The 23,996-nt window shown below is 41.8% G+C and overlaps 1 protein-coding gene across 6 annotated transcripts in view; it reads right to left on the minus strand.

The window, feature by feature from the left end:
- Positions 1–23,996, minus strand: part of rad17 (RAD17 checkpoint clamp loader component) — a 69,198-nt gene that overhangs the window by 11,470 nt on the left and 33,732 nt on the right. For all 6 annotated transcript variants that reach the window (XM_068029588.1, XM_068029586.1, XM_068029585.1 and 3 more), the window contains 6 exons: positions 21,749–21,943; positions 13,485–13,570; positions 13,034–13,180; positions 11,116–11,262; positions 10,482–10,602; positions 4,931–4,988 (listed from right to left, as the gene is read on the minus strand). In XM_068029588.1, coding sequence (XP_067885689.1) covers positions 4,931–4,988; positions 10,482–10,602; positions 11,116–11,262; positions 13,034–13,180; positions 13,485–13,570; positions 21,749–21,943 — 754 coding nt within the window. The remainder of the gene's footprint in view (positions 1–4,930; positions 4,989–10,481; positions 10,603–11,115; positions 11,263–13,033; positions 13,181–13,484; positions 13,571–21,748; positions 21,944–23,996) is intronic.

Genomic DNA, 23,996 nt, shown 5'->3' on the forward strand with positions numbered 1-23,996 from the left:
TTTTGTGAATCCTTGTTCACAGCTTTCCAATTGTAAGGCAAAGAAATCAGCATAAACAGGCTTTCTTAGGTTTAAAGAACAGTGAAATTTATTAAGCCTTAAACTCTATGTCGGTTAACACATAGATACACGCTGTGCTCCATGCTAGCAAACAAACCTGATATGCACATGCAAATAGAGACAGATAAAAAAAGAGATAAATAAAATGGAGAGGTTTGAGGCAATATCAGAAGAGTTTCTTGTTTACTGTGCTTTGAGCTCACTGTAGTCCTTTTGGAAGTAGTCTTGCTTTTCGTTGGGGCCCAGTATTCTTCTTAAACCTTGTTCACTGTAGGAGACTTTTCTCTCTTGGGGTTCATGTGTGTTCAATGGTTTCTGAAGCTGGTGAGAGTGAGATGAGAGCAGACGGGAGAGAGGTGTTCTCAAACCAGGAGCTTCTCCAATTTCAAACTCTCAGTTCAAACGTCTGCAACAGCCAGTTAGTTATATGACAAAAACTGGTCTGACCGCTACTTCTGTGTATTGGGGAAGCAACAACTGGGTCCCCATTGTTCCAACACTGTCTGTTACTATGCAAATGTCTTTCCAGTCATGGGCTTGCAATTTTAAGTTTTAATGTTCATGTGGCAAAATCATGTGTGCCTCAGTCTTGGCAGGTGGTAGACTTGCCTGGCAACGGCAGCTCATTTGAATAGCCGGGACAGTGCCCACCTCCCAATCACGTGGAGCAGGCGGGCTGCCTGTGCATGGCAATGGCATCAACTGCATGTGCGCAGGCGCTGGCGCCATCTTTAAGGGCAGCCAGCCATGTCAGCATATTTAAAAGATTCCCCCCCCCCACCAAATTAATTAAATTTCTTATGCCCCTTTCCCACCTCCCCCAATAATTAGAATAGCTATTTGCCCTTCTGCCCCCAAAACACTTACCTTTTACATCTGACAGTTCCCCAACCCAACCTGCACAAAGTTTAAGGTTCAACTCTCCCCACCATCCCCTACACCCATTATGTGTATTTGACCCGGTTTTCCTCCCCCCCCCCACTCCTCCACACTGACAAACTTACCTCCTCCCCCCTCCCCACCAGCGCAACGCCGGGTTTCCTCAGACGGGGATCTGAAGGCGCGGGAGTGCGAATATCGCGGTGGGCCCTCAAGATTGAAGGCAAGTGTACTAAATTCATTAATTTTATTGATTTGCATATTTAAATTGTGGTCCTGTCACCCAACAGCGGGGAGGCCGCCACGGAGCCTAGACGCCGCCGGGAGGATTGGGCAGAGCCCTGCCAACATCGAGGTCCATGGCGGGCCTCATCCGCAGCCATCGTCAGGCCCCCCTCGCCGCGGATCAGACGTCCAAGGGCTTGTTAAAATCCAGCTCATTATTGAACATTGATAAAATTGTGGGGGAAATCAGGGCAAGTTGTTTTGCACTTTGGGACAATGTCCAGGGAACATTATTTAAAAATACACACTCCATGCAAGTGCCACTGGCAGCTTTGAAAATAGTTTTCCGTAGATTTCAATTCTTGGCTACAATTGTTATTATGTAACTCTGCACAACAGACACTGAACACATGATATCCTTGGAACTGGAACTATGTTGCCAAAGCATACATGTAAGAATAAATGTGTAAACATTTATTGATAAAAGCTGTTAAAACACTACCCTTTTTAAAGTCCCTTTCTACACTGCTATTATAACTTAAATTGAAATATGCTTTAAACCTGAAAGTGCAAAGGAAAAACAAATCAGGATTCTCGACAGGCCCAGGAAAATCTCCAGAATTCTGAATTAATCTCCCACCCCCTAGAAATTAAAACAAGTTAAAATAATCTTAAAGTAGATATTTTTCCATTTAGGTCAAGCAACTAAACAACATTTACTGTAATTTTACTCATGACGAACATACGAATTAGGAACAGGAGTAGGCCACCCAGCCCCTCAAGCCTGCTCCGCCATTCAACAAAATCATGGCTGATCTGATTGTAACCTCTACATTCCCACTTACACCCGATAACCTTTCATCCCTTTGCTTATCAAGAATCTATCTACCGCTGCCTTAAAAATATTTAAAGACTCTGCTCCACCGTCTTTGAGGAAGAGAGTTCCAAAGACTCATGAACCACAGAGAAAAAATTTCTCATCTGTCTTAAATGAGCGACCCCTTATTCTTAAGCAGTGACCCAGAGTTCTAGATTCTCCCACAAGGGGAAACATCCTTTCTACATCCACCCTGCCAAGACCCCTCAGAATCTTATATGTTTCAATCATGTTGCCTCTTACTCTTCTAAACTCCAGCAGATACAAGCCTAGCCCGTCTAACCTTTCCTCACAAGACAACCTGCCCATTCCAGGTATTAGTCTAGTAAACCTTCTCTGAACCGCTTCCAACGCATTTACATCCTTCCTTAAATAAGGAGACCAACATTGTACACAGTCCTCCAGATGTGGTCTCACCAATGCCCTGTATAACTGAAGCATAACCTCACTACTTCTGTATTCAATTCCCCTCGCAATAAACGATAACATTCTATTGGCTTTCCTAATTGCTTGCTGAACCCACACACTAACCTTTTGTGACTCATGCACTAGGACACCCAGATCCCTCTGCATCTCAGAGCTCTGCAATCTCTCACCATTTAGATAATATGCTTTGTTTTTATTCTTCCTGCCAAAGTGGAAAATTTCACATTTTTCCCACATGATACTCCATTTGCCAGATATTTTCCCACTCAGATAACCTATCTACATCCTTTGTAGCCTCCTCACAACTTACTTTCCTATCTAGCTTTGTGTCATCAGCAAACTTAGCAACCATACCTTTGGCCCCTTCATCTAAGTCAGTCATTTATACAAATTGTAAAAAGTTGAAGCCCTGGCACTGTTCCCTGCAGCACACCACTCGTTACATCTTGCCAATCAGAAAATGACCCATTTATGCCTACTCTCTGCTTCCTGTTAGCCAGCCAATCTTCTATCCATGCCAAAGCCACGAGCTTTTATTTTCCACAATAACCTTTGATGTGGTACCTTATCAAATGCCTTCTGGAAATCTAAGTACAATACATCCACGGCACGTTACTTCTTCAAAGAGATCCAATAAATTGGATAAACACTATTTCCCTTTCACAAAACCACATTGACTTTGCCTGATTACCTTGAATTTTTTTTTTTTTTTAAGTGCTCTGCTAGAACGTTTTAAATAATCGCTTCTAACATTTTCCCATATGACATATTAAGCTAACTGGCCTGTAGTTTCCTGCTTTCTATCTCCCTCCCTTTTTGAATAAAAGAGTCACATTCGCTATTTTCCAATCTAATGTAACCTTCCCCGAATCTAGGGAATTTTGGAAAATTAAAACCAATGCATCAACTCTCTCACTAGCCACTTCTTTTAAGACCCTAGGATGAAATCCATGAGGACCCAGGGACTTGTCTGCCCGCAGCTCCAACAATTTGCTCAGTACCACTTCCCTGGTGATTGTAATTTTCTAAAGTTCCACCCTCCCTTCCATTTCCGGGATGTTACTTGTATCCTCTAGTGAAGACCGATGCAAAATACCTGTTCAATTCATCTGCTATCTTCTTATTTTCCATTATCAATTCCCCAGACTCACTTTCTATGGACCAACCCTTACTTTGTTAACTTCTTTTTAAAATATCTATTGAAACTCTTACTGTTTTTATATTTCTAGCTAGCTTTCTCTCATACTCTAATTTTTCCCTCCGTATTAATCTTTTAGTCATTTTTGCTGTTTTTTATATTCTGTCCAATCTTCTGACCTGCCTCACATCTTTGCACAATTATAAGCTTTTTCTTTAAGTTTGATACTATCTTTAACGTTTTCAGTTAATCACGGACAGTGGGTCCTCCCCTTGGAATTTTTCTTTGTTGGAATGTATCTATTCTGTGTATTCTGAAATATCCCCTTAAATGTCTGCCACTGCATCTCTATAGACCCATCCTTTAACCTACTTTGCCAGTTCATTTTTGCTAGCTCTGCTTTCATGCCCTCATTATTGCCCTCAAGTTTAAAATACTAGTCTTAGACCCACTCTTCTCTCCCTCAAACTGAATGTAAAATTCAACCGTATTATAATCGTTGCTGCCTAGGGGCCCCTTCACTATGAGTTCATTAATTAATCATATCTCTTTGCACAATACCAGGTCTAGTATAGCCTGCTCTCTGGTTGGCTCCAGAACATGCTGTTCTGAGAAACTATCCCAAAAACATTCTATGAACTCCTCATCTTGGCTACCTTTGCCCATCTGATTTTTCCAGTCTGTATGTAGATTAAAATCCCCCATGATTATCGCCGTACCTTTCTGACAAACTCCCATTATTTCTTCCTTTATACCCCGTCCTACTATGTGGTTACCATTTACACGACTCCCACAAGTGACTTCTTGGCTTTATCATTTCTCATCTCTACCCAAACTGCTTCTACAACATGATTTCCTGACATTCGGTCATCCCTCTCTACTGTGTTAATACCATCATTAATTAACGGAGCTACCACTCCACCTTTTCCTAGCTTCCTGTCCTTCCTAAATGTCATGTACCCTTCAATATTCAGGTCTCAATCTAAGTCATCCTGCAGCCATGTCTCTGTAATGGCTATCAGATCATACTTATTTATTTCTATTTGCGCTATCCGTTCATCTGTTTTGCTTTGAATGCTACATGCATTCAGATACAGAGCCTTTCATTTTGTCATTTTATTATTTTTGTAACCTCTAGCCTTACCTGATTTATTCTTACTCTTGCCACACTTTCATTCGCAAATAAAAGATTGCAACTAATTAAGTGCAATTTAAAGTTTTAAAAAAAAAGATAGAACAATATACAGGAACAATGAGCAACAACAACTTGCATTTATATACTCGACAAGACCCGAATTGTGCTGAGGGAGGAAATTTGTACATACCTAGTGGAATATCTCTTGAAAGGAAACCTTCCCACATCTTGGATAAAATTAATTTGGGCTGTAAATAAATCAGAAGACAATTTTGTAAATGTAGCACAGAAGAAAATGTAACTTTATAAAACTGCAATCACTCATTTTATTATGCAAGGACTGATCTTGCTCTGCCTTATTGTGGTTTATCACTACCAAATTTTGTATTTCTTTAGTTTTTTGCTGTACTTTCTTGATGTCACTTGGCAGGAATTAGATAGTGGCACCCTGCCGACGCGCATTGGGTCCAGCAAACAATCCACGTGCCCGAATGGAGAGGTCTCATTTAAATTAGTCGGTGATCTGAGGATGCCTGCTGTACATCTCCAGGCAGCATGCTGATCAATTTTGGGCCTCAGAGGCTGGCCTGACTGGAAGCTGTGGTAAGGGTGGTGGAGAGGTGATTAGGAGGGGTCCAAGCGGGGGCCCCAAAAGCCTTCAAGACTGCTGTAAAGTTTGGAAGAGCATACATGGAAGGGGCCTAAAACCTGTTTTCCCCCCGCAAAGTGATTTAACGAGGGAAACTCAATAAAACACCTTTTATGTTAGGTCGCAATCTACATAAATGATTTGGGGGTGGGGACCAAATGTAACATTTCCAAATTTACTGATGGCATAAAACTAGGTGGGAATGTAAGTTACGAGGACGATGCAAGGAGGCTTCAAGGGGACTTGGACAGGCTACGTGAATGGGCAAGAACATGGCAGATGGAATATAATGTGAATAAGTGTCAAGTTATCCACTTTGGTAGAGAAAACAAAAAGAGTATTTCTTAAATGGTGAGAGGTTGGGAAGTGTTGATGTCCAAAGGGACTTGGGTGTCCTTGTTCATGAGTCACTAAAAGCTAGCATGCAGGTGCAGCAAGCAATTAGGAAGGAAATGGTTCATTGGCCTTCGATGCAAGGGGATTTGAGGGGATCAGCGTGACTAAGGGAAAGAGTAGGCAGGGAGCAGATGATGAAAGCAAAGGGACTGGTGGTCTGAGGTGTATTTGTTTTAATGCAAGAAGTGTAATAGGTAAGGCAGATGAACTTAGGGCTTGGATTAGTACCTGGGAGTATGATGTTATTGCTATTACTGAGACTTGGTTAAGGGAAGGGCATGATTGGCAACTAAATATCCCAGGATACCGATGCTTCAGGCGGGATAGAGAGGGAGGTAAAAGGGGTGGAGGAGTTGCATTACTGGTCAAAGAGGATATCACAGCTGTGCTGAAGGAAGGCACTATGGAGGACTCGAGCTGTGAGGCAATATGGGCAGAACTCAGAAATAGGAAGGGTGCGGTAACAATGTTGGGGCTGTACTACAGGCCTCCCAACAGCGAGCGCGAGTTAGAGGTACAAATATGTAAACAGATTATGGAAAGATGTAGGAGCAACAGGGTGGTGGTGATAGGAGATTTTAATTTTCCCAACATTGACTGGGATTCACTTAGTGTTAGAGGTCTAGATGGAGCAGAATTTGTAAGGAGCATCCAGGAGGGTTTTCTAGAGCAGTATGTAAATAGTCCAACTCGGGAAGGGGCCATACTGGACCTGGTGTTGGGGAATGAGCCGGGCCAGGTGATTGACGTTTCAGTAGGGGACTACGTTGGGAATAGTGATCACAATTCCGTAAGTTTTAGAAAACTCATGGACAAAGACGAGAGTGGTCCTAAAGGAAGAGTGCTAAATTGGGGGAAGGCCAACTATACCAAAATTCGGCAGGAGCTGGGGGAATGTAGATTGGGAGCAGCTGTTTGAAGGTAAATCCACATTTGATATGTGGGAGGCTTTTAAAGAGAGGTTGATTAGCGTGCAGGAGAGACATGTTCCTGTGAAAATGAGGGGTAGAAATGGCAAGATTAGGGAACCATGGATGACAGGTGAAATTGTGAGACTAGCCAAGAGGAAAAAGGAAGCATACATAAGGTCTAGGCGGCTGAAGAAAGACGAAGCTTTGAAAGAATATCGGGATTGTAGGCGCAATCTGAAACGAGGAATTAAGAGGGCTAAAAGGGGTCATGAAATATTTTTAGCAAACAGGGTTAAGGAAAATCCCAAAGCCTTTTATTCATATATAAGGAGCAAGAGGGTAACTAGAGAAAGGATTGGCCCACTCAAGGACAAAGGAGGAAAGTTATGCGTGGAGTCAGAGAAAATGGGTGAGATTCTAAATGAGTACTTTGCATTGGTATTCACCGAGGAGAGGGACATGACGGATGTTGAGGTTAGGGACAGATGTTTGATTACTCTAGGTCAAGTCGGCATAAGGAGGGAGGAAGTGTTGGGTATTCTAAAAGGCATTAAGGCGGACAAGTCCCCAGGTCCGGATGGGATCTATCCCAGGTTACTGTGGGAAGCGAGAGAGGAAATAGTTGGAGCCTTAACAGATATCTTTGCAACATCCTTAAACACGGGTGAGGTCCCGGAGGACTGGAGAATTGCTAATGTTGTCCCCTTGTTTAAGAAGGGTAGCAGGGATAATCCAGGTAATTATAGACCGGTGAGCCTGACGTCAGTGATAGGGAAGCTGCTGGAGAAGATACTGAGGGATAGGATCTATTCCCATCTGGAAGAAAATGGGCTTATCAGTGATAGGCAACATGGTTTTGTGCAGGGAAGGTCATGTCTTACCAACTTAATAGAATTCTTTGAGGAAGTGACAAAGTTGATTGATGAGGGAAGGGCTGTAGATGTCGTATACATGGACTTCAGTAAGGCGTTTGATAAGGTTCCCCATGGTAGGTTGATGGAGAAAGTGAAGTCGCATGGGGTCCAGGGTGTACTAGCTAGATGGATAAAGAACTGGCTGGGCAACAGGAGACAGAGAGAGTAGCAGTGGAAGGGAGTTTCTCAAAATGGAGACATGTGACCAGTGGTGTTCCACAGGGATCCGTGCTGGGACCACTGTTGTTTGTGATATACATAAATGATTTGGAGGAAAGTATAGGTGGTCTGATTAGCAAGTTTGCAGACGACACTAAGATTGGTGGAGTCGCAGATACTGAAGGGGACTGTCAGAGAATACAGCAGAATATAGATAGACTGGAGAGTTGGGCAGAGAAATGGCAGATGGAGTTCAATCAGGGCAAATGCGAGGTGATGCATTTTGGAAGATCCAATTCAAGAGTGAACTGTACAGCAAATGGAAAAGTCCTGGGGAAAATTGATGTACAGAGAGATTTGGGTGTTCAGGTCCATTGTTCCCTGAAGGTGGCAACGCAATAGAGTGGTCAAGAAGGCATACGGCATGCTTTCCTTCATCGAACGGGGTATTGAGTACAAGAGTTGGCAGGTCATGTTACAGTTGTATAGGACTTTGGTTCGGCCACATTTGGAATACTGCGTGCAGTTCTGGTTGCCACATTACCAAAAGGATGTGGATGCTTTGGAGAGGGTGCAGAGGAGGTTCACCAGGATGTTGCCTGGTATGGAGGGCACTAGCTGTGAAGAGAGGTTGAGTAGATTAGGATTATTTTCATTAGAAAGACGGAGGTTGAGGGGGGACCTGATTGAGGTGTACAAAATCATGAGAGGTATAGACAGGGTGGATAGCATGAAGCTTTTTCCCCCCAGAGTGGGGGATTCAATTACAAGGGGACACGAGTTCAAAGTGAAAGGGGAAAAGTTTAGGGGGGATATGCGAGGAAAGTTCTTTCCGCAGAGGGTGGTGGGCGCATGGAACGCATTGCCAGCGGAGGTGGTAGACGCGGGCACGATAGCGTCTTTTAAGATGTATCTGGACAGATACATGAATGGGCAGGAAGTAAAGAGATACAGACCCTTAGAAAATAGGCGACAGGTTTAGATAGAGGATTTGGATCGACGTAGGCTTGGAGGGCCGAAGGGCCTGTTCCTATGCTGTAATTTTCTTTGTTCTTTTGTTCTTTGTCTTGCTGCAATTGTATAGAGCTTTGGTGAGACCGCACCTGGAGTATTGTGTACAGTTTTGGTCTCCTTATCTAAGGAATGATATACGTGCCATAGAGGGAGTGCTACGGAGGTTCACCAGACCCTGGAATGGCATGGTTGTTTTATGAGGAGAGATTGAGGAAACTGGGCCTGTATTCTCTAGATTGGAAAAGAATAAGAGGTGATCTCATTGAAATGTACTAAATTCTTACAGGGCGTGACAGGGTGGATGTAGATAGGATGTTTCCCCTGGCTGGTGAGTCTAGAACCAGGCAACATAGTCTCAGAATAAGGGGTAGGCCATTTAAGATTGAGATGAGGAGGAATTTCTTCACTCAGAAGGTGGTGAACCTTTGGAATTCTCTACCCTCGAGGGCTGTGGAATCTCAATCATTGAGCATGTTCAAGACAGAAATCGATAAGATATCTGCATACTAATGAGATCAAGGGATATGAGGAGAGCACGTGCAAGTGGTGTGGAGGTAGATGATCAGCCATGATCTAACTGAATGGCCGAGCAGGCTCGATGGGCTGAATGGCCTACCTCTGCTATGTTCCTCGGTCAGACAGAATAGGAAAACAGGAGAAAAATTAAAGGATAAAGACATTCACATTAGTAACAACATATTTATGTCGCATCATGAATGCAATAAAATGTCCCAAAGCACTTCACAGGAGATTACATAACAAAATACGACACCGAGCCACATAAGGTGATATTAGATCAGATGACCAAAAGCTTGGTCAAAAAGGTAGGTTTTAAGGAGTATATGAAAGGAGGAAAGTGAGGTGGAGAGGAGGAGAGGTGTCGGGAGAGAATTCCAGAGCTTAGGGCCTAAACAACTGAAGGCGCAAACAACAATAGTGGAACTATTAAAATCAGGGATGCTCAAGAGGCTACAACAGAGGAGCACAGATTTCTCAAAGGGCTGTGGGGCTGGAGGAGATTACAAAGATAGGGAGGTGTGAGGCCATGGAAGGACTTGAAAACAAGGATAAAAATCAAGGCTTGACCGGGAACAACAAACAGTTTCTTATTATAACTTTGTTCAAGTTAAAAAGTGAACCTTCCTGTCCATATATACAATTGTACCATCTGTATTAGACATTTTCAGTATTTATCCTGTAATTAGCACTTAAACCACTGCCCACAATTTATTTTCTATTTAATCAATACAATATGGTGAATCTTCAGCATACTGTTAGCTTACTGATTCCAAACTGATCTAGAGTTGGAAGAGGTAGAAGACAATGGAATCTGCAGCCTTAAGTCAATACTTTGGGAAATCTACTGCCCAGTTAATTAGTTGCAGGATATTGTCTTATCCTGTCTAAATTTATTTCAACTGCTTTGAATTGCATGCAAGTTTCAACATGAACATTTCTTTAAATATAATCCATGCAAGCCAACAATGAGCAACACAACCAAAAATATGCATCTATTGTTCTGCATCTAAGACTTTGCTTTGGAAGTTACAGGTTGCAATTAAAAATAACCATTGCCCAATTTTCCCTAAATACACACATCCACCAACTGATATCCCCTTTGTTCCTGACCTTCTGCTTTGAAAGAATGTATTACTAAAAACAAATATTTTAAGATTTTATGCGTATTCTACTTCTTACCTTGGCTTCTCATAGGGTTTGTCAGCAGAGCAAGGTACGGCAATAACTGGGTCTGAAGACAAAATGGGGCTAAACAGAAATTTGAAAAAAATCCTTTGGCTGCAAGACAGTTTTCTTTATACTGTAACACAATAGAAAGATAGACACTTTAGGTTTCAGTTAACAATTTTTAACAATATATAATGTGAAGTAACATAACCAAGAAATTAATTAAAGAGAATTGTTTTAACAGGTACATTGTTTGTATAATTGAGTTCTCAGTTAAGCAACAATGTCCTACTTGAATTAAAAGGCTAAACTGGTGTTGGAAGAAAAAACACTGGATACAAGGGCCAGACAAACACCACAAATCTTCCAGAACAGAAACTCAAATGCAGATATTGTGACCCATGGATATATGTTTGCCGGAGACATAAAACACTTCTTGCTTGTGAGAGCAGAATACAGCAAGCCTATTTTGGTAGTGAAACTAGCTCAACGATCCATTGCAGCAGTCATTCTCCCACAGAGACGAGCCTACTGCTGGATTGTACTGTTCTCATTCCCGAAAGAATTAACCCAGCTGATCAGTATCTGGATAAATGACTAATAAAATTTTATCTGAATTAGTCAGCCAAACAAATTCTATCCATACCTTTTTACTTATCGACAGCCACAGTGGTTTGTGTAAAGGTTTGAAACCAGCTCCTCCTTTACAATTAGCCCGAGCTCGAGCTTTGTTGGCATGAATCAGCCCTCGTGCAGCCACAGAAGTACTATATTTCTGCATAGTCGAACGATGCTAAGAAAGTCATATAGAATGTAAAGTTACGGTTATTAAAACTTGGTACAAGATAGGGAGTCACACATGAACAAAACTCAATTTAATTTAAATTAAGATGTTGTAGAATTATAAAATAGTTGAGCGCAGAAGGCGGCCATTTGGCCCATTGAGTCTGCGTGAGCTTTTTCATAGAGCAATCCCGTTAGCTCCACTCTCGCCCCACAGTCCTGCAAATTTTTTTCCTTCAAGTGGTTATCCAATTCCCTTTTGAAGGCTACTATTGAATGTGTATCCACCACCCTATCAGGCAGTGCATTCCAAATCCTAACCATGTGCTGTGTTTTCTTCATGTCCCCTCTGGTTCTTTTGCCAATCACCTTGAATGTGCCCCCTCATTATCGGCCCTTCAGCCACTGGAAGTGTTTTCTCTTTATTTACTCTAACTAAACACTTCTTGATTTTCAATACCTCTATTAAATCTTCTCTTAGCTTCTCTGCTCTAAGGAGTACAACCCCAGCTTCTCCAGTCTATCCACATCACTCTAATCCCCGGAACCATTCTCGTAAATCTCTTCTGTACCCTCTCCAAAGACTTCACGTCCTTCCTAAAGTGTGGTGCCAAGAATTGAACACATTACTCCAGCTGGGGCCCAACTAGCTTTTGAAAAAGGTTCAGCATAACATCCTGGCTTTTGTATTCTATGCCTCTGTTTATAAAGCACAGGATCCCAAACGTTTTATTAACTGCTTTGTTAACCTGTCCTGCTACATTTGAAGATTTGTGAACAAACACCCCCGGATCTCTGTTCTTGCAACCCCTTTAAAATTCTCTTGTCACCCACAAAGAATTTGAACAAAAATATTAAAACACTTCATCTGGTTTCCTATTCATGCATATTCCCTTTAAAGCAATGTCACTGAGGCGAACACAACCTTTCTGCAGATAAATTAAGGCTACAAATTGTACTGCAACTAATGTTAACAAACAGGAGACAAAAATTCAATAAGTTAAAATACCAAGCAGATAAATAATCAAGTCTGAACTGCAACTTCCTAAGGGATTCTGGAAAGAAAACTATTTTGAAGCTGATAAAAAAAATTTTAAACAATTTTTAAGTTTCTATTTGTCCCAGCTTCTATCTTGAAATGATCAACTCCTTGCTGGGTTATGGTTTCACAGTGCCATTCTTTGTGAAAAGTATTTGGCAAACCATTTTTTTGTTTGAGGAGGGAGAAGAGCCACGCACAAATTCTGTCACAATGGCATCATGCAAATGATGAAATTACTCAATTTAGTGCAATTCTACTGATGTGTCATTTGATTGTAAACAAATGGGAAATAGGTTGCCCTTGGTCATGTTTTAAGATTTTTGTTAATTTCTAGAGATAGAATTTGGAAAAGTACATTTAAATATCGGGTTTTAAAAGCAAAGTGTATTCAAAGAAGCATTTTTTAAAAAAAAAAGTGCCTGAGATATGGTTACCATGCTAGGCATTTAAGTTGTGTCCCCAAAATTTGAAACCTATAAACAATTCATTAAGCCTGTCTCAGTAATTGATAAACAGCTAACTAAAGTAAGTTATATAGAACCTTACCCAATGTAGCTTCTGAAATTTGGAAACATATTTCCCTTGTTATCGAGGGTAACAAATGAATAAATAATGTACTCTGGATCTGAACGCACAAACGTAGCAGACCAAATCCCTCCCTTATATTTCAAATATAGCAATTATTCGCTACTCAAGCAAATTACCGTGGCGTTGCTCACTTATCAGTTTTGTTACTTACATTCCAATCTACGGTTAAGAAGTCTGCATCACTTAAGTAGTCAGTAGCCCGCACAACGTCTTCTAGATCACTGAAGAAATCAAGATAATTTTGGTGAAGGTAAAGATTGAACAGCTCCTCAGACATGTGTGAATTCTCAATCACCTCCTGAAATGCAAATCAGACATAAAAATGTGTATAAAAACCAATGACAATGTTACCCTTTCTAGTATTTTGCTCATTTTACCAATTTATTCTTGTTCAAGTATATGTCCTTCCTGTAATATGTTCTGTGAATTGGTGAACAGACATGAGTCTCCTTAGACAGTATCTTGTTCTAAATGCCCAGCATAGAACTGATATGGCAGTGCTGGCAACGGTGAAGATTTGAATTCACAAACACTGAAACAATGCTGAGCATATGAAAATTTACTACCCTCTGCTCAATATTTCTGCCCAAATTTGATCTTACCTCAGGATTGACCAGAAGTGGGTCCCGCTCATGTTCAGATAAATGGATTGGTAATGGATTCAAATCCAAGTCATTAGGTGGCTCTCCTTAAAGATAAAATTGCCCATTATTTATGATTGATTAGTTTTTATTCATACACTGCACTGATACCAATTTGAAAAGCTGTATTTCTGAACACAAATATTTGAATAAATTGCAACAGCCTATAGAAACTTAGGGCTGAATTTTACCAGCCTCTCGACGCCGTGGGTCATGGTGGAGAGGCCCGTAAAATGCTAGTGGGAGTGGCCTGCCACGACCCACGAGGCTGAGAAGGCCCTACCGGATATTAGTGGCGGCGAGGCTTCGGTGCGACCCCCACTGCCGCCAAGCGGCAAGGCTTCATTAAAATATTAAAATTAGGATAATTAAAATGCAGATGAGTTTACCTGCCAATGGCAGCCGTCCCACGCCAATTTTACGGCCAACCGGCGGCAACTCGTGCGCCTTCAGAACTGCGTTGGAGAGTTCCAAGGCGAGACACTAGTGGGGAAGGGGGAGGAATAAAATTATCAGGGCGGGGGAAAACTATTCCTATTGGTTGTGGGGGTGGTTGGAAAGGGTTGAGGGTCAAAGATGCTGAAGTTCGGGGGGGGGGGGGGCGGGGGGAGTTTGGAAATTCAAAAAATGTATTTTTTGGGGGATCGGTCAATTTATGTGTTGAGGACTTAGTGGGAGGGGGTGGGAGAGGGGATTCAATGTTAACAAAAATTAATAAATGTTTAATTTATCACACCTGCACCTTTAAATATTTAAATAGATCTTGAAGGGCTTGAAGCCCTTTAAAAATGGCGCCAGACGCTGTTGATGGGAATGTGGCAGCCACCTTCTCTACGTCATCGGGGGCGGCCACTCCGCCCCCTCCATTTAAATGAGCCCCGTGCGTAATATTGCTGGGGCTGTCCGTTGGCACTTGCGTGTCAGAAGGCTGTCTACTTCATAGCGTGCTGCCGCGGAGCGTGGCGCACTGATAAAATTCAGCCATTAATGTGTGCGCTGAGGCTTTATGTAAATTCAATAAGATATTAATCCTCATTTATTTGAATGTAATCTGATTTTCACTATTTGCCCCTTCTTTGTCTGTATCCTAACTTGCATCAAGTGCCATTTATCCATAAACCCTGTGCTCACCAACCTACATTGGCTACTGGCAATGTCCCAAGGTTAAAATTGTTAACCTGTTTTAAAATCCCTCCATGGCCTCATCGTCCCTATCTCTGTAACCCCTTCCAGCCCTACAATCCTCCAAGACCTCTGCCCTCCTCTAATTCTGACTTCTTGCACATCCCCAATTTTCAACACTCTACCATTGCTGGCCATGCCTGCAGCTGCTTTTGCCCTAAGCTCTGGAATCCCCTCGGTCAACCTCTCCGGCTCTCCACTTCTCTCCCCTCCTTCACAATGCCACTTAAAACATACCTCTTTGACCGCACATTTCGTCACCTTTCCTAATATTGCTTTATGTGACTTGGTGTTAAAAGTTTGTTTGATAACACTCTTGTGAAGCATCTTGGGATTTTTTCTATGTTAAAGGTGCTGTTAAATGCAAGGTGTTGTTTTGCTGTGTCCTTGGTGAAATGTACCATAAATTATAGGTACAAAATAAATAAAACCAAAACCAAAATGCAATATGTAATACTCAGCATATAAAAAAAAATGACAAAATTTTTTTTTAAACAGTCACTGGTTGCATAATTTACACTTGTTAAACAAAAGTTCCCAATGATTTAAAGGGGGAAAGGTTTTTGTTGCATATTTCAGCATGACAATTTCCCTGAAATGTTCACGCGAGAATGCAAGTGTTATTATAATTCGTTCTTTATCCAAAGTCACGCCCACGCAAGCCGAACTTATGAAGTAAACCCGAAATGGACAGTTTTCTTGAAAACAAAGTGGAGGAAGGGGTCAGGTGACCCTTCCTTTCCTGCCAATATACATAGGACTACAAGAACCTTGAGCTAATTTTCATGTCTGGAGAAATCATTAAAATGCAAATGACCCTTTCTGTGGTAATGACTGCTTCTCTCCAAGTGATTGGGTTGACAATACTGTTGCAGACTTTTGGACTCCAAACTCAAATTACCAAGAAAGGGTGTGAAAAAAAACCTACTTTATCAAGGTGAGATGAGGACAAATGACACCTAGATCCCATTGTCTAACAACGGCCTCACCATCAGAAACCATTTACGAGGACAATGGAAAGAGAAACTATGGTAACATGATAAAAAAAAAAATCAGGTTTCTGGTAAGGAGCTTTAACACAGGTATTATGAAAGCAAAATACTGCAGATGCTGGAAATATGAAAAAAAAACAAAGTGCTGGAATGCTCAGCAGGTCTGGCAGCATCTGTGGAAAGAGAAGCAGAGTTAACATTTAGGTTTTGAATTTGAATTAGAGATACAGCACTGAAACAGGCCCTTCGGCCCACCGAGTCTGTGCCGACCATCAACCACCCATTTATACTAATCCTACACTAATTCCATATTCCTACCACATCCCCACCTGTCCCTATATTTCCCTACCACCTACCTATACTAGGGGCAATTTAGAATGGCCAATTAACCTATCAACCTGCAAGTCTTTGGCATGTGGGAGGAAACCGGAGCACCCGGAGGAAACCCACGCAGACACAGGGAGAACTTGCAAACTCCACACAGGCAGTACCCAGAATTGAACCCGGGTTGCTGGAGCTGTGAGGCTGCGTCTGTGACTTTTCATCAGAACTCGGTCACAGGCCTGAAATGTTGACTCGGCTTCTCGATCCACAGATGCTGTCAGACTTGCTGAGTATTTCCAGCACTTTCTGTTTTTATTAAATAAAGGTATATTCTGGGCAGACAGACAAAGGAGATCCATCTCTGCCACTCAAGAGACAGGACCCTGCCTAAGTATACCAGCTTTGAGCTAAATGTGAGCAGTGACTGGAGTCTGGCCTTGAACTCCCTACCTGAGAAATCGTACCAGGATTTTGCCATTGATTTTTGGTTGGAATATAACAAGAACCATCTGCAATAGAGTATCCATCTTTCTTCAGTAAACAAGATTACAGGCCTGCACCATTTCAAGTCTTCACCCCGAGGAAGAGCAAACAGAGGACTCTTTAAAATCATCAGACCTAACGAATGTTATCTTTATAATCTCTAACTTTTCTTGAGGGTGTGTGTATCTGGAAGAGTGAGAGAGCCATTCGGCCCATCGTGTCTGTACCAGCTCTCTGAATGAGCAATGCATCTACTGCCATTCTCCACACATTCTTCCTTTTCAGATAACTATCCAATTCCCTTTTGAAAGCCTAGATTGAGCCTGCCTCCACCATACTCTCAGGCAGTGCATTCCAGACCTTAACCAGTCTGTGTGAAAAAGAGTTTCCTCATGTCACTTTTGCTTCTTTTGCAAATTACTTTAAATCTGTGCCCTCTCATTCTCGATCCTTTCACAAGTAGAACAGTTTCTCCCTATCTATTCTGTCCATATCCATCATGATTTTGAATACCTCCATCAAGTCACCTCTCAGTCTTCTCCTCTCTAAGGAAAACAGTCTCAATTTCTCTATCTTCATAACTGAAGTTCCTCATCCTTGGAACCATTCTCGCGATTTTTTTCTGTACTCTCTCCAATGCTTTCACATCGTTCCTAAAGTGTGATGCCCTGAACTGAATGCAATACTCAAGCTGAGACCGAACCATTGGCCGGAATTTTACAGTGGGCGGGCAGGAATCGGATTCCGACGTAAATGTCGGTGCTGAACCCGCTTCCGCCCAGCCTGGGGATCCGTCCCGTATTTTACGGATCCCCAGGCTTTAATTGGCCCGAGATGGGACTTCCACTCACTTGAGGGAGGAGGTCTCACCTCAGTGAGCTGCCAGCCAATCAACAGGCCGGCAGCTCAGTCTCAACAGCGCCACATGGAGCGGTGGCCACTGCTGGAACTGCAGCCCAGCCAGCCAAGGAGGATACCAAGGAACCGATACTGAAGGTAAGTTTGGGTTGCCTCACCAGTGGAATCGGTCGTGAGGCTAGGGTGGTCGTTTGGGGGAGGGGTCTTGGATCCCGGGGTTGGGTTGGGAGGCACGGGCGGCCCTTAAATCGGGCACCCGGGCAGCTATAGCTGGGCGGCCTTTCACGTCCCCGGCACACCCGCTTGCCACGGGTAAAATACCCGTAGAGGCGGACGAGGGCCCTTAAGTGGCCACTTAAGGGTCTTGATTGGCCTCGGGTGGACGGGCGGGCAGGCGGGCCACTTCTCACCCCCCGCAGGACCTCCGTAAACTTGGTTGGAGGCAGAATCGGGGCAGTTAGGCCTCCCGGAGCCTGCCGCTCAATTTTACACCGCCCCCACGCCACCATCTGACCCGCTGGGGCAGCGTAAAATTCCAGCCATTGTCTTATCCAAGTTCAACATAACCTCCTTGCTCTTGTATATTACACAACACCCGACATAGAGTACATTTATCTTTCAAACTTGAGAAAACCAGTCATTTGTCTGTTCTTGGCCATTAAAGTACTCAGGGGTTAAAAAAAACACAAAAAAAATGCTGTCTTCCATCATTTGAGAGGTGAAAAAAGGGGAAACCATCCCTATCATCTCACTTGACTGTAACACCAGTTAAACATTGAGAAAACTGAAGGCACTGGCTCAGCCTGACCCAGATTGTTCACAACCTTGCTGTCCTATTCTCCCCAAGCTGAGCTTCCAACTCAACATCATCTCCACCAGAGAGACCACCTATTTCCACCTCCATATTGCCCATCTCCATCCCTGCCTCAGCCCACTACTGAAACTCATCCATACCTTTGTCACGTCTATACTTAACTACTCCAGTGCTGTTCTGGCTAGCCTCCTATCCTTTATGCTCTGTAAACTTCAGCTCATCCAAAACATTACTGCCCATATTCTATTCTGCACCAAGTTCTACTCACCTATCACTTTTGTCTTTGCTAACCTATAATTGGCTCCTGGTCCCCACTGCCACCAATTTAAAATTCTCATCTTGCATATAAATCCCTTCATGGCCTTGCCTCTCCCCAATTCTAATCTTCACCAGGCGGCAACCTTTCCAGAACTCTCTGCTCTCCAACTCTGGCCTTTTGTGCATCCTCACTCCATCACTGGTGCCTGTGCCTCTCTTCATCTGGGCTTCGTGCTCTGGATTTTCATCCCGAAACCCTTCTTCCTCCTTAAAAACCAATCCTTCGACTAAGCTTTTGGGACCGCGCCTAACATTTGCTTGTTTGGCTCAGTATCCTTTTTTAATTTCAACCCTGAAGCGACTACAGATACTTTTCTGCTCTATTAATGCAAGTTGGTATTGAAAGTTAGGTGAAAATAATCTCGGATATTTTCCATAAAACACCACCACCTAATGGTAAAACATGGAAAACTTATTAGCATACAAAAAAAAGAGAGATAGGGCCTACATCTGAAACCTAGTCACAACTATCAAAAATCAAGATTATTCTGATCCAGACATTTTAGCAACTCAACACAGCAGCTGGTGCATGAGAATTCAGTCATCAGTTTGAACGTTCAAATTTAGACTGTATTCTAAACTAGCAACTCAAAAAAGGCGAGGGTAATTAAAAGGAATGTACAGAGTTGACGATAATAGAAAGGTCTTTTGTGTAGGTTTTCAAGGCATATGCTGAGAAGTAATATTACAGAGAACCGAAACCTTGTAGGTATGCTAAAAATCAATTCCTTGTATCAGTAATCACAAAAGAAAAATGTGGGCAATTCCAGGTCCAGTTATTTTGGCAGGAACCTATAGGAGAAAGGAAGATCTTCATTTATATTGTGCTTATGTTCTCAAGTTGCCTCAAAGTTTTTCACAACCATTTAATTACTCTAAAGTGCAGTCACAATTGCACAGGCAAAGACTGTAGCCAATTACACAAAGCAAGGTAAATAAGATGAATTTAAGTTTATAAAGTTTAAGTCTGTTTTTGGTGTTTTTGGTTGAGGTTAGGAAAGCAATTGAAATTAAGTTAAACTTGTTAAGGGGTTCTTGGCACAGATGAGAAATACTAAAATTTTCCAAGATGCAAGAGAGAAATTGTGGAGGATGCAATTAGCGTGGTCAGGAGATCCTTCTGACGAGTGCAGGATTATCAATAATATAATCAAAAGAAATTGACTTGTTAGGGAAAAATGTTCAAGAACATTTTAGCTGATTTAATTAAATATTTCTCCAAAAAAAGGCTTTAAATTTCAGTTATTGATTAAAGCAGAAATAGGTCATACTTTACAAATCAGGGAGGCAAATAAATTGGTAAATCAGTGGATACAATTCACTTGAAATTTCAGAAAACATTTGGTAAACTTTCATATGCGAGGCATTTTGAAAAGTTATGGTTCCTAGAAAGCAAATTATTTAGATAAATTGCAAATAGGCTTGCAAATAGGATGTGAGAGCAATGAACACAGCAAAAGCTAAGGGCTCCAACAGTGTCCCAGCAGAAGTGCTGAAGATCTGTACCCCAGAAATGATCATGCAGCTAGACACGCTGTTCCAGTACAACTACAATACTGGGAACTACCCTACAATGTGAAAAATTGTCCTGTTTACAAAAAGTAAGACAAACCCAACCGGCCAATTAAAGGCATATCAGTCTATTCCCAATCATCAGCAAAGTGATGGAAGGAGTCATCAACAGTGTTATCAAGTGGCACTTACTCAACAATAACCTATTCAGTGATACTCAATTTGGGTTCTGTTCAAACCACTTGACTCCAGACCTCGGGCTGGATTTTAAGCTCGCCACCGATCTCCAACTCACCATGAGAAAATAATTTTTATCTGACTGTGAGGCAATGCCATGGGAGATCAACTTGTCATAATACAATGAAGTGGTGTATGTACATCCTCTGCTTGTCATTACTTCCCTTGTCAAATTTCTAAAACCATTCTCTGTCGCATTTAGTTTTGAGCCATTTTATTCCAGAGAGATTTTTTGCAATCAATTACTCATATGCAATACTTGGCTCACATGGTGAGTTGGACAGCATACTGTTTTATAACACTCCTATTCATATAACATGTAATGCAAAATCTGTTGCCAAGGTGAAGCTGTGTCTGCTTAAGTCTAATTGCTATTAAGTAAACAGTGGATGCAATCATTTAGAATTAAATTGCTATTCAGACTGGAGGTTAGAAACTGGACTTTGTTTACATTTTCTTTAAAAAAAGTGATTGGGATGTTTATGAACAATCTAGTTAATGCCATAAATCACTGCCTTTATTTTAGAAATGTGAGTGACAATTGCAATGTAATGGAAAAAAGGTGACGACAAGGAATGGATCTTAAATATAGGTGGATTGCCTGTGGCAGATGATATATGTTTGTGAAGAGGAGCATTTCACTACGAAATCCAGCATATTATTCTGCCACAAAGGTGAAGCTGTGTCCTTTAAGACTACCAGGTCTGATGGATGCCAAGTTTATTCAAAGATCGCTATTGAAGCTGGGAATCAAAACTTGATTTTGCTTGTGGGAAGTTCAAAGGCTACAGGCATTCTAGCTTCAATATCTGTTTTTAATTGTTAGGGGACAGGGGGTGTTGCTATACATTCTAAATGACCACTTTTTTTTTTAAGTACAAAGAAAGAAAGATGTGACAGAAATTACTTTTATAAATGCAAGTATTGTGTTCCTAGACGGTTCCTTTGTTTCTCGTATACCATTCTTTGAATTGTGACAAACATTTTAATGGGACACAAAGTGCGTCAGACAGGAAGTCAGACAGACTATTTTATAATCAGGTAAATAAAATAACCACTGACCACCTCCAGGCGCGTATCCATTGTCTCTCGAGATAAGGAGGCCCAAAAGAAGAAAGAAAATAAAATAATGGGTCCATCACACTCCAATAATGTTTTAGATGCAAAATAATCTTTAGTTATTTTTTTTTTAATGACTCCTCAAGAAGAAACCAGTTAGCCATCAATTCACCTCAGGATATGCCTGGATCAACTAAACTTTGTGACCTTAAGAGGATGAAAATCGACTTCATCAGTGGAATGAATACATTGTGCACCATGGTATAACTGCACTGCTCATATATAAAAAAAGTGAATACTGAACCAGTAGCAACACCATAGGAAATCCATGAGTATATCCTAAAATTTGTTGGTGAAACTAAACTCTGATTAGATAATGAATGTAAAGGAGACTGACACATTCAAACAGATCTGGAAGAAAGCTGTCAAAAACTTGTTCAACTTACGTTTACAATAAATTATTTTTCCCAGAGCTCGAAATAGGAAGAGAGATTGGTCTTTGCTTCCAATGGTGTGTAGGCCACCTTCCTTTTCATTTGCTTTTGAAGATTTTTCTTTACATTTTCCTCTTGAAGATGTACCTGCTTTGACTGAAGTTTTTCTTTTATGGTTCAATGCCTGATTTTGTTCCAATGGGCAGCCTGAGTTGTCAAAAGATGACCATATTTATGTGCACACAGACATACATAGAGATGCTGCAGTAATAGATTATACTGCAATACAAATTAGAAGAAACCACTATGTAAAAGGCAACCAATTAAAACAGAGTATTATCACTTTAAAATCTATTAGACATAGGTACCTTCAACACATTCGACATTTTAGGATTAGGGCACACGAAAACAAGTTAAAGTGGCAGACGTTATAGCCAGTTCATCACTGGAATGACTCACGTTTCAGTCATATAACAAGTGTTAATACATTATACTCGTAAAGATCTTTTGTGTACAAGTTTCAATTTTCTACTTTCCCCTCTTAAAAACAGTGACTCATGCTGGGATTTGGTTCCACAGGCATCAAAAGCCCTCTGGTGTCCAAAGCAAGTCACCAACCTTCAAATGTGAACCTTCACAATTAGTATTAACAGGCTATTTGACTGTAGAAACAGACAGACAGTCACAGCTCAGTCTGATCCTCTTCTCATTCAATCCCCACATACCTTTACAACAGATGTCATTTTAAAGTGATCAGAAGCAGAACTGAAAACTTCTTATGCTCCCTAGCTCAGGTAAGCTGAAACAGATTGTAGCATCCATTTCCTTGCCCCAGCAGAGAGCCATTAACTCGAACTCATTGAATGGGGATTTCCTACAAAATATGGATCAGTATTGGCCAATTCATTTACCAACAAAGCAAAGTAATCAGACTTCCAATCTATCTATCTATGTAGTACAGTATGTCAGTGCACACTTACTGTTTGTAACTCTCCTTCATAAATTCCTATGTACACATTTATAAAGGAAACTACTCATATAAACTTGTCACACCATAATTACAATCCCTGCCTATGGTGGCACTGTACTGCCTCACTTTTGCATCTTTGGGTTGAATTTTACCTGCGCGACACACTCTGCAGCGGCACGTTGTGAAAACGACGGCATTCCGACACAGAAGTGCAGCCGCACAGCCCCCGCGATATTACGCGCGGGGGCTGTTTTAAGTGGAGGGCGCGGAGCAGCCACCCCTGATTAAGTCATGATGTCATCGGGAGCGGCCGCCGTGTCCCTGGCAATGGCATCCGGCACCACCGCGCGCATCATCATTTTGGAAGGGCTTCAAGCCCTTTGCAAAAATTTACATTTTTAAAGGGATATTAGATTTTATTTGCTTTTAATAAATAATTAGAAGATGGAGGCCCTTTCCCAACCCCCACAAAGGTCTTTTCATTGCCCTATATTCAGAAAGCTTATTTTATTCCCGACCCGACCAACCTGCTCACATTTGCCCTTCAATCCCTTCCCACCATCCCCAGAGCCAATAAAAAGTTTTTTCCCCGCTCCCCCACCCCTCCTGCCCTGATAATTTTATTCCTCCCACCCTCCCCACCAGTGTCTCGCCAACGGCGTTCCGAGGGTATGCGAATCGCAGCCGGTTGGCTGCAAAATTGGCGTGCGACGGCCGTCGTCGGCAGGTAAGTTAATTTTAATTTTATTAATGCTCATTTAAATATTTTAATGAAGGCCCTGCCACCAAGCGGCGGGCGGAGGCTGCACAGAGGCCTCGCAACCGCCGTGAGTATCTGGGGGGGCCATTCCTGCATGCATTTTAGGAACCTCCCCGCCACGACCCACTGCGTCGAGGGGCTGGTAAAATTCAGCCCTTCCAGTTCTTCAACCTGGACTACGCTTATGCTCCAACCAACTCTACTTCTCTGCTTTCCAAAATTCCTTAAGTTTTGCCATTTAGCTATAAGTAGTATAAACCAAAGTATTGAATAAAAATAAAGACAGAATGCATGACTTTAAAGTGAGGACTGAACTAAGCCTGTGAATCCTGGTCCAATTACCCCTCACTCTAACTCTACATCATCTGAAGACTACACTTGGTTTAACTTCCCATGGGAAATTGACTTTTTTTTTTAAAAAACAGTTCACAAGTAAAACTTTTAGGTTCATAATAAACAATTGTTTACAATATGCTGAGTTCTAAAATGCATGCTAAATACAAAACTTGATCCCAAATCTTTAGTTACCA

This window comes from Heterodontus francisci, chromosome 4 (genome assembly GCF_036365525.1).
Source record: "Heterodontus francisci isolate sHetFra1 chromosome 4, sHetFra1.hap1, whole genome shotgun sequence".
Classification (NCBI taxonomy): Eukaryota; Metazoa; Chordata; class Chondrichthyes; order Heterodontiformes; family Heterodontidae; genus Heterodontus; species Heterodontus francisci.